Source organism: Parasteatoda tepidariorum, chromosome 10, assembly GCF_043381705.1.
Source record: "Parasteatoda tepidariorum isolate YZ-2023 chromosome 10, CAS_Ptep_4.0, whole genome shotgun sequence".
NCBI classification, from domain to species: Eukaryota; Metazoa; Arthropoda; class Arachnida; order Araneae; family Theridiidae; genus Parasteatoda; species Parasteatoda tepidariorum.
Window position 1 is genome coordinate 10,510,104 of NC_092213.1, and position 18,072 is coordinate 10,528,175.

The window sequence follows — 18,072 nt, forward strand, 5'->3', positions numbered from 1 at the left end:
CCCATGGTTTCTTCCACTGTGGCTTAAAAACAATAATGAACATACAAGGCAATACTTTTACTTACGTTACTTGTAACGAAAGTGAAAGTAAAAGGTTAATACTTTTACTTATTCTTCGTTATTTTTAAATTTAATACTTTTACTTGTTTTTCCATTACTTTTTTTGGGAATAAGTAACGAAAATGTCAAAAGTAATCGTTACTTTCTTCTGAAAATTTTTAAAAAGTTTCCTCAAAAAAAATTTCTTTCAGAAGTTTTTAAAATTTTTTTTTTTTAAATTTAATGAATTACAAATTCTAGTTGACTTCTTTTTTCCAAACACCTTTAAGTATTGCAACTTCCTCAAAAGAAGAGGGCGGTTCTATTGAACACTTAATAACATTTTTGCAAAAGTCTCTATAAGTTACTGCAAATTCCGAAAGTAAAAACAAAATTTCCAAAGATTTGGTAGTTTTAAAATCAACATATTTTGAAACTCTTTTATGTATGCAAACATTAAATTTTGATATCTGGTTTGGTGTTTAGATATTTACAGCGCTCACTATTTCAATAAACTTTGTAACATTTTCCTGCATTTTAATTTTTTAAAATTTGAATTAAAATTTAATGTATTTTTTTCTAACGAACTTTAACGAAAAATAAAGTTAATTTGAACATTCGATTTCCTTGAAATTTAATTTGAAATCGTTATTTTTCTTTATTTTGTACTTGTACTTTTTACTCGTTACTTCTTAAAATCAAAGCATTTTACTTTTTACTTGTTACTTCATAAAATCAAAACATTTCACTTATTACTCGTTACTTTTTAAAATCAAAAGATTTCACTTATTACTCGTTACTACATTAAATCGAAACATTTTACTTTTTACTCGTTACTTCTTAAAATCAAAACATTTTACTTTTTACTCGTTACTTCATAAAATCAAAACATTTCACGTATTACTCGTTACTTTTTAAAATCAAAACATTTCACTTATTACTCGTTACTTCATTAAATCAAAACATTTCACTTATTACTCGTTACTTCATTAAATCAAAACATTTTACTTTTTACTCGTTACTTCTTAAAATCAAAACATTTTACTTTTTACTCGTTGCTTCTTAAAATCAAAACTATTTACTTTTTACTCGTTGCTTCTTAAAATCAAAACTATTTACTTTTTACTCGTTACTTTTGCTTAAAGTACTCGTACCTTTATTCGTTACTTTCAAAAAGTAACGTTCCCACGTATGATAATGAATAGCTAATTCTTAATTTCGTTATTTTATTTAGACGTCATGGACAATTTTCTCCATCAGAAAAGTAAAAATTGAACCAGAACCAAAAAGGAATTCTGTGGATTTCAGCGACATCTCTACGGCCAAAACAGATCAGGATTTCAAAATCATTCCAACCGCACCGCCAGCAGCAGAAATCCCAGACTTGTATCCTGTCAATATCGGTCGTGTACCTGAATTCGTCAGTTCAGAAGTCAAAATCCAGAATGTGATCCTGAAAAACGACGAACCAGCCGGGCCGCCACTGCTGGAAATCCCATCGTTGTATCCTGTCAATTTCGAAAGTATTGGGAATTCAGAAAACCAAACACTGAATGTGAACCTGGAAGCCGAAACCTCAACACCAGTGACAGAAATTCCAGTGGCCGAAACTCCAGTGGTGTATCCTGTCAGGATCGGAGTTGTCCTGAATGCTGACGAGCTACGCAATCGCCATCCTTTCGGAGTCAATTATAACATAAAAAGCACCACCGAAACGAAGTTTTATATTGGTAACCACTATCACGGCGATGCTAAAAAGTAACAAGTCTAATAAAAGAACAGTTACGTATACCTGTTACTTTAATGAGGTTATCCAAGGAATGAGTTAATAATTGCTAATTTATCAAAATCTGAGTTTCGGCTATAGCTGATTCATTAAAAATTCTAAAGGATCGTTATTAAAAATTTTCTGTAAGTTCTTTGTAACCATACTTAGAAAACTTTTAAAATTCAACTCCAAAACTTGTTTAAGTATCAGCGAATAGAGAAAAATAGCTAATTCCCGAAAATCAAAGCTCTAAGATTATAATATTATACAATTGCAGTTCGAAAATTCTAACACTATGTGGTGTTACATATTATTAAAAACAAACTAGTACTAAAGCTGTTACAACTTATGTGATATATCATTAATAACATAAAATAATAGCTATAATTTATCCGAACCAAAAATTTAACAAGAGCTGCTTCGTTTCAGCAATACCTGATTTGTCAAGGTTTCTAATGTATCAGGAAAGAAAAAAAACTTAATCGTTAACATCATGATTCGAAGATTATGAATGATTATGGTTCGAAAAATATGTCACTGTATTATTAAAAAGAAAACAGTACTAAAGCTGTAACAACTTATGCAATATGTTAATATTATAATAAAATAATAGCTAATTCATTGAATCCTAAGTTTTAGCAATAGTTGATTCATCAGCAGCAGTAGCAAATTCATCAACAGTTTAAAAGCATTGGAGAAATGCTTGAAGGTTGGCTAGTTAGATTAAGGTTGAAATTTATAAGATTATAATTCGAAGATTATGGCATTGCGCTGCATTCCAAAACAGTGCTAAAACTATTTTAATTGTGATATACTCATGACTACACAATAATACTATGATTAACAGAAGAATGCTTAAACGTATATTAATATGCACTATGTCTAATTCTGAGTTTTCTTAATTGCATATTTTTCTTTTACTTTGTATGTAATATTCATTTAACTGTAAAAACATACAAATATATCCGAAATAAACAAGTAGCTAGTTCTGATTATATTTCCGTATGTTAGTTTTGAAATATTTGTAACATGTATTTGTTGTTTCTAATACCACTTGTCAATTTCTAGCAAGCTTTGCTTGAAAGAGCCAAGTGAATTTAAGACAGAGGTTGCGTTTCTTGTTTTTCAGTGGCACCATCTATGCAGAAGAATACGACTTCACACACACACGTCACAGCCACGTTTAGAGATCAGACCTATTCATACTAGCATTAATTCATCTACAGATCGTAATTTTGGCCAGTATTATTAGAGAATGATCTATCCACAATTCAGTACCCCCTCCCTGAGGTATTGATTTGTTATGGGAACTTGGAGGAATTTGTGACCCGACAGATTTAACGTGTACTAATAACATTAATCAGAATTTATATGTGAAATACATCACAATAACTCCTTAACAGGTCACTCGCTCTCAAACATTTACTCTATTTATCGAGAAACTATAGATTTTTAGATAATTGTAAGTAATTTGCTGATTGCTAAGAAACTAAGATTCTTAGAAATGTTCTAATAATTTTATAATTACTAAGAAATTCTAGATTCTTAGAAATTTTGCATAAAACTTCTAAGTACTTGTCTACTTATTTAGAAAGGTTAGAATTCTAAGAACCAGGCAGTTTATTTGAGAAAAAAAAATAACAAACATTCAATGCAAGTATATCACAGATTTTATTATGAAATGCTTTATAAATACAGTGACAAATAAATACAATAAATAAATGATATGTATCTCAAATTGGAAGATATAACTAAATAATTTTATGACACAAAAATAAGCGTTGTAATACATGGCTGAATAAGTAACATAAACCCAAAATATTGAACAGTGATAGTCAACAATGTTATAATCACCAACAATAGCTACGAAAGGATGATAAATAAATACAGGTAAACACTCTTAAATATTGAAAAAAATATTTCACAAGCAAACAATACCTTTATGTCTTTATAATATTTATGACCATGCAATCAAATACATCTGGGTTATCGTGTTGCAAAAGCTGGATTAAACCAAGTGATTTTCTCGTCAATATAAACGCACCATCAGTTTAACATCATATCACTTTTATGTTATATAGAGAAATTAAACAAAGCATCACACGGCATTTGGTACAAAATGTAAAAGTTCAAGTATGGTTGAAGACTTTAGCTGAGATCGAAAAGAAATCGATCTGACTTAAACATCACAATACATACCTAATTTTAATTTCACCTAAAAAAATCTTAGAATTCCAGTACTTTAAATCATAATTTCATATTACAATTTGACCTGTTAACCAAACCTCTCTAATTCAACTATTATTAGAAACGCCCCCGAATTTCATCGGGCAATCAAACTGGTTTTGATGCTTCTATCCGTCATTGATTCGACAGTTTTTGATAGTGTTTTTATTTCTTCATAACCTCAATATTAATTAGCGATCCTTAATACATATATTTTTTAACCTCCTTTTTAACATATAATATACATTACTCCTTTTAAAAATATACATTGTAAACGATAATTTTGAAACACTCTGCATTTAAGAAGAAAATGATTTAAAATAAAAACACTATACTTAGTATTCAGTACAATTTCCAAGCGTCTGTCTTTATATTTTAACAGATTTATTGAAGCTTTCTGTCGCTCCTCGTTTATCGCAATGCATTTAGATAAAAATAAAAGTAATTTGTTAAAACTAGTTGATAGTATTTTTTTACATTTTTAAGAAAAACTAAATATCTTGTTCTTTAAAGCACACAGCAACAATTAATATTTTAAAATTGTTGCAAATTTAATAACATCTTAAAAAAATATTCATCTCCACCTAATTTGCTTAATTTTCATATTTTTGAAACATTTACAACCACGCAACGAGTGATGCATAGTAAAAATATGAGACCATGCGCTTTTACTTGAAATAATTTTGAAAGTATTTTTTAAAACCTAAACACTATTTGGTCTAAAGTATCTGGACATCCACGTTTCCGGTATCATGGTGTAGGGGTGTTTTTTATTTTTGTCCTGGTTTCCTTACTGCCTGTGGTTCGAAATATGAACTATTGTCGTCGGCCATTAAGGCAGAGAGGGTGCGATTGCTCTTGTTTTTCACTGGTGCCATCTATGGACAAGAATTCGACTTCTGCCACACCCATACGTCGCACTCGTATATAGGGCGGAGTCATTAATACATCCATTCATTCATCCATAGATCGTAATTTTGACCTGAACCAGAGAACGATCAATCTCCCATTCAGTACCCCCCAGAGGTTTTGATTTGTTATGGGGATTTTGAGGACTTTGTGACCCGACAGTTTTAACGTGCACCAGTCACCATTTACTAAACGGGGAGTCTTCGGCCGGCTGGGTTCGAGCTCGATCTAAATCCAATGTAACTATGTCTATTTATTAAAACTGATGTAAAGTTTTTTCAAACGTGTGTGTACATGCAACCAACGATGCAAAAGATAGACCAAATTTATATTAATATATACAACAGAACTCTCCGTGTCAGTAACGCTGGGTTTCCAGATACTGGGTCCGATAGTGCATAAAGTCACCGGTAAAGGTAAATATTGAAATTAGAATAGTTACCAGGAGTAATTAGAATCAACTCCAAACTCTTAGATCACCAGTCCAGTTATCAGTGGAATACTCAAACAAAATAATGATAGGCTTTTGAAAGTTTCGTCATTCTTTTTTACAATCTTGCCTCCACTCCCCGTTGCTGCTTCCAGCTTCCATGGTATTTTCCTCATCTAAAATCAACTGTAAGACTTTCATCTTAAATGCAGTTTTTCTGTCACTGCGAATGCGTCGAATAGACGGTACTAGGCTCATTGCGAAGTGGTAGTCTTCGTCCATGTCGTTGGAGGGTCGAGGAGTGGAGTAGTTCACCATATCGTTCATGTCATGATCGGGCATGGTATTTGCCTCATAACGATGCTGTCTTTTAATAGGATTGTAAATCTGTACGAAGTTACCGTCGTCCACGTTGTTGTTGTTGCGTTGTCTTTTTCTGGTTGAAGGATCTGGCAAGATGGTGATTTCTGAATGACTTGGCGATGAGCTGCGAACAGATTCCTCTTCTAAATACCCCTCTTCGTCATATTTCCCTTCACCGTCCTCCTCTGAAAATGTTCTTAATTATTAGTAATTTAGTAATAACTCGTAAGGGTCTTTCCTAACAAAATTTTCAATTTTTTTCTTCTTTCATTATATATAAAAATATATGTTATGGCTTGTTTTATTCTAAACCACCTAGATCCCTTAATACATAATATTATTCATATAGTATATGAATTAAATGCACTCTTTTCCACTCCCTATAGATCTATTTCAAATAAAGGATTAAAATTTTTTTAATTTGTTTATTTAATTAGAAACAACAGCGAAAAATTACTCAAAATAACAACCTTAACAGATAAAAAAAATGAGGTTGTAACTTATTTAAATAGTCTGTAGACTATATTGGCAATATGAATCGCTTATCCGGAGAAAAAAAAATTTTTTTCCTCTGGGGACTACGAGTGAAAGTTGAACAGCAAATTGCTAGAAAATGAAATATAGGGGAGAGTTGGGTAGCCCGCCCAGCGGGTACCCCCGCTCACTGTCAATTTCATATGTATAGAATATTTTTTCAAGTCAATGGGCCATCGGACTTTAATTGTTATATTAAAAAAAGATTATTTTCAAAGTTNCCATATGAATCTTAAATTCGCTTATTCGAAAAAAAATTGTTTAGCTCGGCGACTACGCATGAAAGTTGAACAGCAAATTGCTAGAAAATAAAACATACAGAAAAACACAGTCAACACAACAAAAATTACTAGTAACTTTTGATGGTTCAGATTTTCGATATCTTTTTTTCTCGTGATTTTTAAAATTTTCCATATTAATATGACGTTATTAAGACACGTGAAATTCGAATTCGATATCATTTCTTGATATCATTCTCGATGAACGACGATATCATCGTTTTCCGATCATTTTTCAATGGTTATTTATTGTTTTTACGGAGACCTAAAAACATAGTTTTTATGTACTTTGGTATTTTATGTATACTACGATAATATTGCGGCACCCGAAGTTCGGATTTGAGTCATCACTATTTCATGCGCATGATTCGCAACGATTCCGTCGTTAAGCCGGGTCGTTTTCTGATCGCTCACTCTGTAGTTATCCTAGCTCTTCTTCGTTTTTACGGCATTTTTACAGGATCATCCAAATTCCGAAATTTTTAATGCAAAGTTCTTACGACGCGTCCATTTTAAATTTGAGTAACAATTTTCTGATGTACTCGATTCGCGAAGATTCCTTCGTTAATCCGCCTCGTTTTTTNGGGGGGAGTTATTTGTCGCTCGTCTCAACATGCTTCCTCAAATTCTGATTTTTTAATACGATATTTCAATACCCGAATTTCAAATTTGAGTATGAGCGATAAGTCCATTAGATAATGTCAACCTTCATCTATCAAAAGGTACCTTCAGATTGAATTAAGTTAGCATGTCTTATATACTAGTGAATTGATGTTTAATAATTGTGGTGGTAGTTACGCCACAATACTCCCCCGTCAGAATTTTATCAGGGATAAAATTCGATGAACGGATACCACTAGTTGCTGTAAAGACCGGGAGAGCTGGATTATGGTCACCGGGTTTTTGAGCATTAGCCATGAGAGCTGTATTAAGTTCATGGTTGAGAGTGAGGACTCTCCTGTGTTGCTATTAGCAGTCGAGTGTGTGCAGGCTCCCGTTGAGTGTAAATGAGACTGAGAAGCAACAGCGCGAGGAGGACGATGACGCAGTCACAAATAGCAAATCAACTGTTCAATGTGTACCATTCATCGAAGTAAATGTGTTCATATCAGGTCCGGGTCACCAATATGGGGAAAGACCATTAAACAATGCCAACCTTCATCTATTCAAAAGTACCTCAAGATTGAATCAAGTCAGCATGTCTTATATGCTAGTGAATTGATATCTAATAATCGTAGTGGTAGTTACACCGCAATTAATCTCCTTCCGATGTGCTCTATTCACAACTAATCCATCATTCATCTACGTCATATCCTCGACAGTTGTTTTCCGTTTTAACGACGAATTTGAGTACTTTAACATTCATGCGAATATAAATATACAATATTTACCATTCAGTGATCGCAATAAGAGGAACAGCAATGAATATTTCGAACATCACAAAAGGGATTTCGATTCCGCTTTAAAAATGTTAGCATGAACCCTGATTTTGCCCGTAGTATTTTTCAGAATTTAGCAAACTTTGCTAATGATTTTGAAAAAGTATTCCTGAAAGATTTTGAAATATTTGAGGAAGAGCCGTGCTCTTAAGGTGCTTCCACCTGGGCTTACATATATCGGTCGCTGAATAGCCAACCCAATTTTTGGGTTTACGACTATTAATATTCAACTCCGTAGCTTTGCAATTTTGAACCCAATCCAGAAGACATGGAAACTCCTGGTTCAGTACCCCCAAAGGTTTTTATTTGTTACGGGGACATGAAGGACTTCGGTACTAGGCAGATTTATCGTGCATCAGGGGAGTCTTCGGATGGATCCTACGCGGCGAGTCTTTGGCCAGCTGGGATTGAACCCACGCCCTATCAACCAGGTTATGTAGTCATTCGCATCACCAGTCTCTTTCACCATATCACCTATATATTGACTATATCCGATAGTCAATATATACTGTGGGGATGGCAGACTCTATCGGTGGTTCATTGACTAAAGCAGTTTGAATGGATAGATAGCGAATAAATTTACCGAGGATGATGTGTGGGTATGTGGCCATTTCAAAACATTATTTAGGAAGGGTCGTCACTTTATCTGAGTAAACAGTGGAGAATTGGAAGTTGGGGCTTACCTAATATGGTCTGTGGATAGAGTGAGAAAGTGTCTTCATCGAACTGCAATGTGCTGCTGGCACTTTCGTCTTTGATGATCTGATCTTTGAGGAAGAGCATGCTCTTGAAGTGTTTCCACCGGGGCTTGTAGGCATTCGCGTCACCCGTCTCCTCCGCCATCCTCAGCGTCTTCTTCAATTCGCGTCGGAACAAATCTCGCAAGTTGGTCCATCTTGCTTTCGCCACGTCCGCTGCCAAAAAGATTATTGACTAGTATAAAACATATGACAGTTGAGTAGAAATACATATTATCGATATTTGAAAAGATGTACCAAAACAGTATTATGGTAACAAATCCCTAGCAACAATTTTACCTTGACCCCAGTTAGGCTCAGAATTGGCTCAATTTGGGTCCCTCTATGAACATGCATCGAGGGACCAACATTGGGATATCCAGATTTTTTAATATTGGTCCTTTATAGGACCAATATCGACCGACATACGGCCAATAGAGAACCTATAGTGGCTGAAGAATGAATATTATATATCGGGTGAATCTGACAATTCTATATAATGCCGATATTGGTTGTAAGGTGGCAGTAAAATATCGGGTGAATCAGACAATTCTATATCGAGACAATGTTGGAAAATAACGAGCCAAAATTAATGAGCCAAAATTAGTAAACATTGGTCCGATGAGGGGTCCCAAGATATTTTGTAGCTAGGGCTCAATTATTGACCAGAAAGCAAAAAAAAAAAAGAAAAAAGGAAATTGTCTTTTGATTTAATGATCGTATTAAGGGGTCCCACTGGTGCAAGTGCTATATTATGATTGATTGATAATGAGGGAAGAGACGATAATTTGAGTGGATGACGGTGCAAAGTGATATCTTTTTTAAAAAAATCAAATTTACCTTATTTTCTAGTTCCACGATTTTGATTTCGGTGAATGATTTTAACCGAAATAGATAGAAGATGGGGTACATAGAAAAAAAATAGGGAAAAAAAGTTAGGGGAAAAAATAGTTATAAAAAAAATTACCCGTTTGTAATTCTAACACAAAAAAAAAATTTTTTTGACTATCATTCGCGTGGGAATGATATTCAAAAGCAATTTTTAAAATGTTGGAACCTTGGCAAATGCCCCGCAACAGACATTATTTACGTAGGATTATTATACCTGTTGACCATGAAAAATAGAATTTGAAAATTTAAATCGATTTATATTACCATGGCTACGGCGTAAGGTAAAGCCACAATTGCTACGGCTTCATCTGTAATTAAGAAAAAGTTATCGGTCAATTCAGACCTGAGCAGCTATTTGAAAAATGTGCTTGAAAATAACCACTCACCACTCAGTGAGTCAACGAAAAAAAGTCGCGAATTAAAATAAACAACTGCTCACTTTTTCCTATCTTATTGGTTTCTTTCTTCTTTTTTTCTTAATCGCTTGATGATAAAAGTACATGAAAGCAGAGAGACACTCTAGAAAACACATTTTCTCTTTAAATATTCCATGTCTCCATTCAAAACTTTAATCCTTTAAAATGCAGCAATTTATGGTGGAAAAATTCCTGTCGAAGGAGAGTTCTTCAACAACAATTCAATTATTTCAAAGTTATAAAGCAGGGGTTTCTAACATACATGAAGCCAAGGGCCGCAATTGAGAACACAAGTCAAATAGCGGGCCGCAACTTCATCAAAATTTTATGTAGGACTCTTTTATGTTTGAAGGAACATTAAATATTACTGTCAGATTTTTATCAAAGTTTTTGCAATATTAAAAAGCAAAATAACAAGCATTACAAATAATGCTTTTTACGTATCATTTTTAATCTTCTCTTAATCAAAAACTTAGTGGCAAGAATTTTTTTTCTTTTAAATTTAATTCTGTGATAAATTATCATTTTTTTCGATTTATTAGGAATTATAGCAACAACAAAAAAATTCTCGAGCATCTGAAATTAATTTTTTTTTCTTTTTCCGCTCATGATATATTCAATTCAAGGAATTTAGATAAAACATGATATTCATTCCCTCTTTTATGCGTTTTAAAATTTACAAATGTAAATAATTTCGTCCAAAATGAATGATTTCAAAAAGTTAAATGGGAGAATTTCTGATACGCACATGCTAAATTATATTCACAAAATACTAAAAAAATAAATAAATAAATAAAAAAAGAGGTACATACACGATTATTTTTGTATTTGAATAAATATTTTCTTGGATGCAAAACCTGAGCAATAAATTATTTTTTGCACCGTTGGCATGTTAAATTTTACAGAAACGAAGAAATTAGGTTTCTTTAAGCGAATGAAAAGTATTTTAAACCCATTTAGATTTTTTATGAAAATTGTCCGCAAAAAAACAACAATATATTTCAGTTCGCGGGCCATAAAAAAAAGGCTTTCCAACCGGCGGGCAGCCAGTTGGAAATCTCTGCTGTAAAGTATACATGAAATGTACCGAGATTGGACAAAATAATGGAAACACTTCGATTCTAGTACATTTTTTGATATTTCTCAAAAAAATACTTAGAGAATCAGTTTATAAATTGAGAAGTGTTTAGATCGGGCGATTTCTCATACCTATCAATGAAGTTTAAAGCTTGTTGGAGGTTTGAGGGACCAACAATAAATTACAAACAGAAAAAAAATTTAGAACACCCCATGCCAAACAATGTAGCTAACAATTTGTAACTAATAACTATTATTTTGGTTATTACATGCAATAATTGAACAAAATTTCGTAAACCTAGCTAAAATGTTTAAGGAGATATAGACATTTTTATAAATAAACAAATTTTAAAAAAAAAACTAATTTTTTTCTGTTACGTTTTTTGCTAAAACTTTAAAAATATTCAATATAATTAAACGAAACTTTGGGATCAATTTAAAATTGATTACAAAATTATTGCTTTAAAATCTGTTAAACATTCGCTAAAAACTGAGCAAGAGATGAGTAATTTAAGTAGTTCTTCTATAATGCGCATGCGCGGAAAAAAAATTTTTAAAACACATATTTTTTCCTTATTATAGTAGTAAATTGTATTTGGCAACTAATAAAAAAAATCCGATATGAATATCTTAAAAATGTAAAATGGTGAAAGCAATTTTCTAAATAGTTTTCTAATTAGTTAAAAGAAAGCTCAGAATGATATATGGTTTTCTACAAAATTCATTTTGTACTATTAAACAAGTTTTATTAACAAATGATAATACCCTTCTAATGATAATCCGGACAACAAAGTGTGATGGTATTAGGAAATAAAACATGCGAAAGAAACGATACCTTTATGGGGATGATCCTCAACAATACCAATGTCATTTTTAATAAATCTTGTTTAATAGTACAAAAGAAAATTTGTGGAAAGCCCCTATCATTTTTAGCTTTCTTTTAACACTAAAAAGACTGAAACTTAGTATACTAAACCTATATTGCCCAAAAGCATTCAAAATGACTGGATTGCAAAAGAATAAATAATGTGTAAAGAAATTTGTTTAAAATTAATTTTTAATATTTCTTATATTATTTACAATTATATAACAAGTTATTAGTAAATATTAACAATAAGAAAAATATATGTTGTACAAAATTCTAAGAAATTGTGTCATTCTTCATTATATATATCATTGTTTTTCTAATTGAAATTAAAAGCAGTCCTTAGGAAACCTAGTGTTAAAAAGTAAGAAAACAAATTAGAAAATTGTTCTCAACTGTTTAAATTTTTAGGATATTCATACTAGACAAATTGCTAGAAATTTTTTTAATATTCAAGATATTCAAATTGGACTTTTATTTATTAGTTGCCACATACGATTCATTACAAAATTAAGAAGAAAAGATTTTTAATTTTACAGCACATGCGCAATATAAAAAAAAACTACTTTAATTACTCATATCTTGAACAGTTTTTAACCAACTTTTCTCGAATTTTAAGGCAATAATAAATCGTAATAAATTTTAAATTAATCATAAAGTTTCGTTTAGTTTTTATTTTTAAAATTATAGCTAAATAAAACACAAGACAAAAAAAAAAAACATTTCTTTATAAAATTGTCCATAATTCTATAAATATTTAAGCTAGGCTCACGAAATTTTGTGCAATTATTGACTGTAATCACCAAAATGATACTTATAAGTTACAAATTTATTAGTACATTATTTGGCATAGGGTGTTCAAAAACATTTGTTTTCCGTTTGTAATTTCTTATCGGACCCTGAACATCAAAAAGTTTTAACTTCATTGATATGTACGAGAAACCATACGGTCTAAACACTTTTAAATTTATAAACTGATTCTCTAAGTATTTTTTAAAAAATGTCAAAGAATGTGTTAGTATCGAAGTGTTTCCATTATTTTGTCCAACCTCTGTTTGCCTCCACAAATATTTATAAATAAAATTTTTTAAAGTCAGTACGTTTAAATAAATTTTGCTACATATATATATATAATTGTTTTGGCAGAATTTGCTTTTTATAGCCATCAATTATTTTAATATGATTTTTTTTAAAGAAATATAATTTAATCCAAGCGGGAAAAAAAGTTTTAAAAAAGTGACTATTAAATGAAAAAAAAACTATCGATAGCAGTCACGACTCATTAGTTTTAAGGAAAAGGTGACTTCTAAATTATTTGAGTTTACCTAACTAAAATTTTAATTTTTAGGTCTACCTTATTGAAAAAAACGTCTGCAAGAGACCCGAACAGAACGTTAGACTGACTCATACGTAAAAAAATACTTTTTTTTTAAAGACTTTGCAAAAAAAGTAAAAAAAAAATTTAAATTTTAAAAAAATTTAAAATTTTTATAAAAAAAAAATTTTTAACTTTACCTTTTAACATATACAATTGGGTCAATATTTCGATTTTCAAAAAAAATCTTATTGCTTATGTAATTAACAATCATGAAATTAAACTTTAATCAAATGATGCTAAAAAATATCGATAAAAAATTAATTTTACATTAATTTCACTATTAACTTCATTTTTTTAATATGTTCTACAAAAAAATAACAATAATATTTTTTTTTATAAAACTGCGCTAAAATTTTGAAAAATTAATTTAAATACTATTTGTTAAAAAATGCTGAAAACGTTACAAATCTATTAAAAATATTTAAATTTTATATTAAGATACTATAATCTAAAGTTGTACGTATAATTTAAATTATACTTACAACTTTAGATATAAACTGCTAACTAAATCCCCATTCTACAATTATATCAAGTAAACAATCGTAATTAATATAAATATGACCATTATTCATAAATTTTTCATCTATATAGAAATAATCTACCATTTTAGGGGGGAAGGGACAGCAACTGCGCGCATGATTAAACTATACGAGGAAAGCGCACAAAATGGCCGCCACCACCCCCCCTACAACCTACCCGAATAGATTAAAAAGAATAAAAAGAAAAAGTTCAAAAAGTACTTACGCGCTACTCCTAATCTATCAGCTATATACGACCAGGCTTTCAGTTTAACGTTCTTATTAGTATAATTTGTATGAGATTGGTCCCAGATTTCCGGTTTTGAAAATACAAGCGGAAGTAAATTCTCCGTACACATCATTTTGAATCAGACGATTTTTTTTAAACTTTTCTTCAGACTAATCCTGTCTGACATCAGACTATAAGATTGCGCATATCATAATATGGAATATAGAGAGAAAGTCGCAGATATTTTTTTGGGATTAATATATTCCTACTTTGACAGCTTGAAAAATGTCGAGTCTGGTCTAGTCTGATCGGAAATGTTTTGTGGAAACGGAAGATCGGAGAAGACGATCAATACAGAGACGATTTGTGCTGCCATCTGTTATTTTTAATAAAAACATACAAATCTCTTGGGGAAATAAAACTGGAGGCAAATTTTCAAAATTATATGAAAATGTATTAGGACTATTTATATATTGATTAAATTGTGCAATAATATTTCACTTGTCTTTGTATATTATTGTGCAATAATATTTTCATTAGAATGAACATTGCATCTGAGAGCAGTCTTTATAAAGCATTTTAATGTAATCCTTCATAATGTTAGAGTGAATTCCAAGTAATAAAGTATGAATAAATTACAATTGAATTTAGAAATAATTAAAAACAAATTACTTGCACAAAATAAATTGTTTTTGATCATAATTTGCTTATTTATATACAATATGCTTTCGTATTTTGTAAATATTTGCAAGATTCGAAACGTATTAAATAGAATAGGGAAAATTTTTCAAATGACTGAAATATAATCAGTAAATAATGAAATTTATTAATTTAATCCTTACCATCTTGTGCGTGTAAATTTGTGATTTTATAAATTTTACAATTTATGTAAAGTACTCTTAAGAATAAAAAGTGTTAATTTGAAATTATTTATAATTTTGATCTCACTTGATAAATTTTGCCCACCTATATATGTATTATTTTACTCTTTACTTCTATTCAATTTAAATCTAATTAAATTTTTTTGAAGTATTAAGATTTCCAAGAATCACAATCGTAAATTTTTTTTCTTTTTTAACTTCAAAAAAAATGCGTTTTTTTTTTCCTAATTTTTTTTTCCTTTTTTAATATTACTTAAATATTATTTCAATTTACTTCTGTCAAGTAGTAAAATATTCACTTTTAAAATGCATGCCACTGCAAAATTTATTAGGAAAAAATATATTCAAAGCATGAAATAATAATATAAAAAAACGGAAAGATTTAATGATGGAAAATAACTAGGATGGCATTTACAACTATAATAATCTAAGTACTAAAAAACTATATCAATCCTAATAAAGAATGCATAAAATAAATTTAATAATTAAATTTAAAAATTTATTAACTAAAAATTTAAATAATAAAAAATTAAATAATTGATGAATAGCTTTTTTTTTAAACAACGAAATACCTAATATTAAACATTTTAATTAAAAATCTAACTAAACTATAGTCGATAGATGGCAGCACTAAAATAAAACAAAGTTTATTTTATGTAAATTATTTTCATTATTATAAAATTCACATAACTTTTTTAAATTGTAATAAACCATATTTTTTTATTAAAAAAATGTTGAAAGGAAAAGTTTTACTTCGAACCATTTTCAAATTAATATTATTTAAAAACGTTCTTCAACAATTTTCATTTAAAATTATATTTGTATATTACAGATGATCAGCAAGTATCTAAAATTTGAATCTTTTATTTTATATAAATATAGATATAGACAGAGTTTTGATTTTTTAGATATTATTCTAGTATTAAGAAATACAAGCCCCAAAAGTTAGCATATCCTTTTAGAGGTTTTAACTTGGTGTGATAAATACGGGTTCCCCGACACCAGTGATCTAACGATATTTTCTTTCTTTTTTGTTTCCTCCTTTTATTTCCTTCTTGTTTTTGCGGGGAGAAACGATTCAACGATTCATTATGATACTAGTGTCTATTAGTATCGAATATTTTTTTATTATTATTATTATATTATTTTTATTATTATATTATTAGTATATTTTTTTCTTTTTTTTGTAATTTAGGGCAAAATAAGCGAGGAAGAACCTTGTGCAGTTAAATTTTACAATCGGTTAAATCCTGAATATTTAGTGTACTGTTGTAGTCAATAATGATAATCAATGATGACAATGAGAAATGCATATGATAATGAATATGATAAATGAATATGATAAGTGAACATGATATGAAATGAATATGATAATCAATTTTACGCTTTATCTTTCCGGTAATCGATTCAATTGTGATATTTTTAAATGTTACTGAAATAATACAAGTTATTAGGCAAAGAAAACCACGAAATCATGTTAACTTTCGTATTTGTCTTACACTACGATCTTGATACACAGACATCTTATTTTATTATATGCAGATAAAAATAAAATTAAGTACGATGAAATGTCTAAAAAAGGGAAGCCTATGAATAATCAATACAACTAAACAGTTTTATATATATGCATGTAAAATTCTTAATAAAATAAAAAAAGAAGAAAGGCAGATTCAACGTGAAAAAGTGTTTTTTCTGGGCTCACGAAAGCTGCAGTGGAGAGGAAAAAGAAGATAATTACTTCACATGTAAATTACGTATACAACGTTCTTAAAAGGCTATATAAAATAGAAACGTATGCTACATATTTACTAAAATTCTAGTATTTCTAAATTCTCCATGGAATTTACATAGGACCCAACTAGTGGGGTAAGATCGGGTAATTTAACTTTTAAAAAAAATCATTTATAAAAAAAGCAGTGCATCTAAGACTTTTTCAAAAATGATATTTACACAACTAAGCAATATCTTGATTAAATCAAACAGCTTCTGGGTCGAACAGTTCTTTGAATGTTTAGCTACCCGGTCTTACCCCAATTTCTCTTAAAAATTTCTTTTCCTAAACTTCAAACAAAAACTTAAATATTAATTGATATTTTAAAAAAAGCATCCCATATACGTTCGAATAAAATTAAATTACATAAAATAATTTAATTACAATAATTCCATTCAATTCGATTATAATTCAATTACAATAAATCAGTTCAATTGAATTATAATTCAACTGCATAAAATTTGTGTTCAATGACACGAACAAAATCGTTCGTTTAGCTCGAATAATTTTTTAAAGCAAACAGCGCACGTTTGCATCATCTTGATTTGATTTTAAACACATTTTATTTGAAGCACAATGCTGATTGTTGCGATATAATTTCATATTTAATGACCTTCGTTGAAATAGTCAAGCTAATTTTTAAGGTTTACCACTGCTAATTTTCAACTCCGTAGCCTTGTAATTTTGAACCGAATCCACAAGACAGGGGAATTCTTGGTTCAAGTATTGGGAAAAATTTGTCTTTTCTTTATGGAACTAACCTGCATTTGCGTTGCATGTGGAGGATTATCAAGAAAACCTCTCACGATTAACCTGACGGCAAGGGGCTCTATCTCACGAACCTTCTACCACAGAGGATATTTTTACGTCAACGCTGTGGTCCGTGCTAGCCGGGTGCGGATTTCGAATCGATAAGCCATAGCTGGGATTCGAACCCGGTTCACTTCATTGGAGGGCGAAAGCTCTGTCCCCTGAGCCATCACATATATTGCTATATTATCGTACATTTCAACAATATCTATTGTGGTACTGTATCTAGAGTCAGGGCCGTCAAAGCAGGGCATTTGCTTAACTTGTCTGGGTTCCGCATTTTTCGGATAATATTAAACCTGACACCTATTACTAAGAAATGATACTAAAAAAAATAGAAGTGTACCTTATACTAAAAAAAAAAGGAAAAGAAAAGAACTAATTATACAAATTAATAGTTTTAATAATATAAGGATTCTTTAAAATTTATTTTTCGTTTTAAAAATTTGAAAACCTTGTTTTCTGTTGCATTAATGATAAAATAGAAACGAAGACATAAATAATTTCAAATAA

The 18,072-nt window shown here is 30.2% G+C and overlaps 2 protein-coding genes across 2 annotated transcripts in view; one reads left to right on the forward strand and one right to left on the reverse strand.

Annotated features, from left to right (window-relative positions):
• LOC107454144 (adhesion G protein-coupled receptor L2) overlaps nucleotides 1-2,804 on the forward strand; it is a 44,135-nt gene extending 41,331 nt beyond the window's left edge. The window contains exon 19 of the mRNA XM_071186669.1: nucleotides 1,274-2,804. Within this exon, the coding sequence (XP_071042770.1) occupies nucleotides 1,274-1,801 (528 nt within the window). The 3' untranslated portion in view covers nucleotides 1,802-2,804. The remainder of the gene's footprint in view (nucleotides 1-1,273) is intronic.
• Nucleotides 2,805-3,459: 655 nt separating this feature from the next.
• On the reverse strand, nucleotides 3,460-14,445 carry LOC107454149 (uncharacterized). Its single transcript, XM_016071224.3, has 3 exons — nucleotides 14,095-14,445; nucleotides 8,670-8,900; nucleotides 3,460-5,920 (listed from the first exon to the last, which is right to left on the reverse strand). The coding sequence occupies exons 1-3, from the start codon at nucleotides 14,228-14,230 to the stop codon at nucleotides 5,481-5,483; spliced, it is 807 nt and encodes a 268-aa protein (XP_015926710.2). The 5' UTR covers nucleotides 14,231-14,445; the 3' UTR covers nucleotides 3,460-5,480.
• Nucleotides 14,446-18,072: the final 3,627 nt, after the last annotated feature.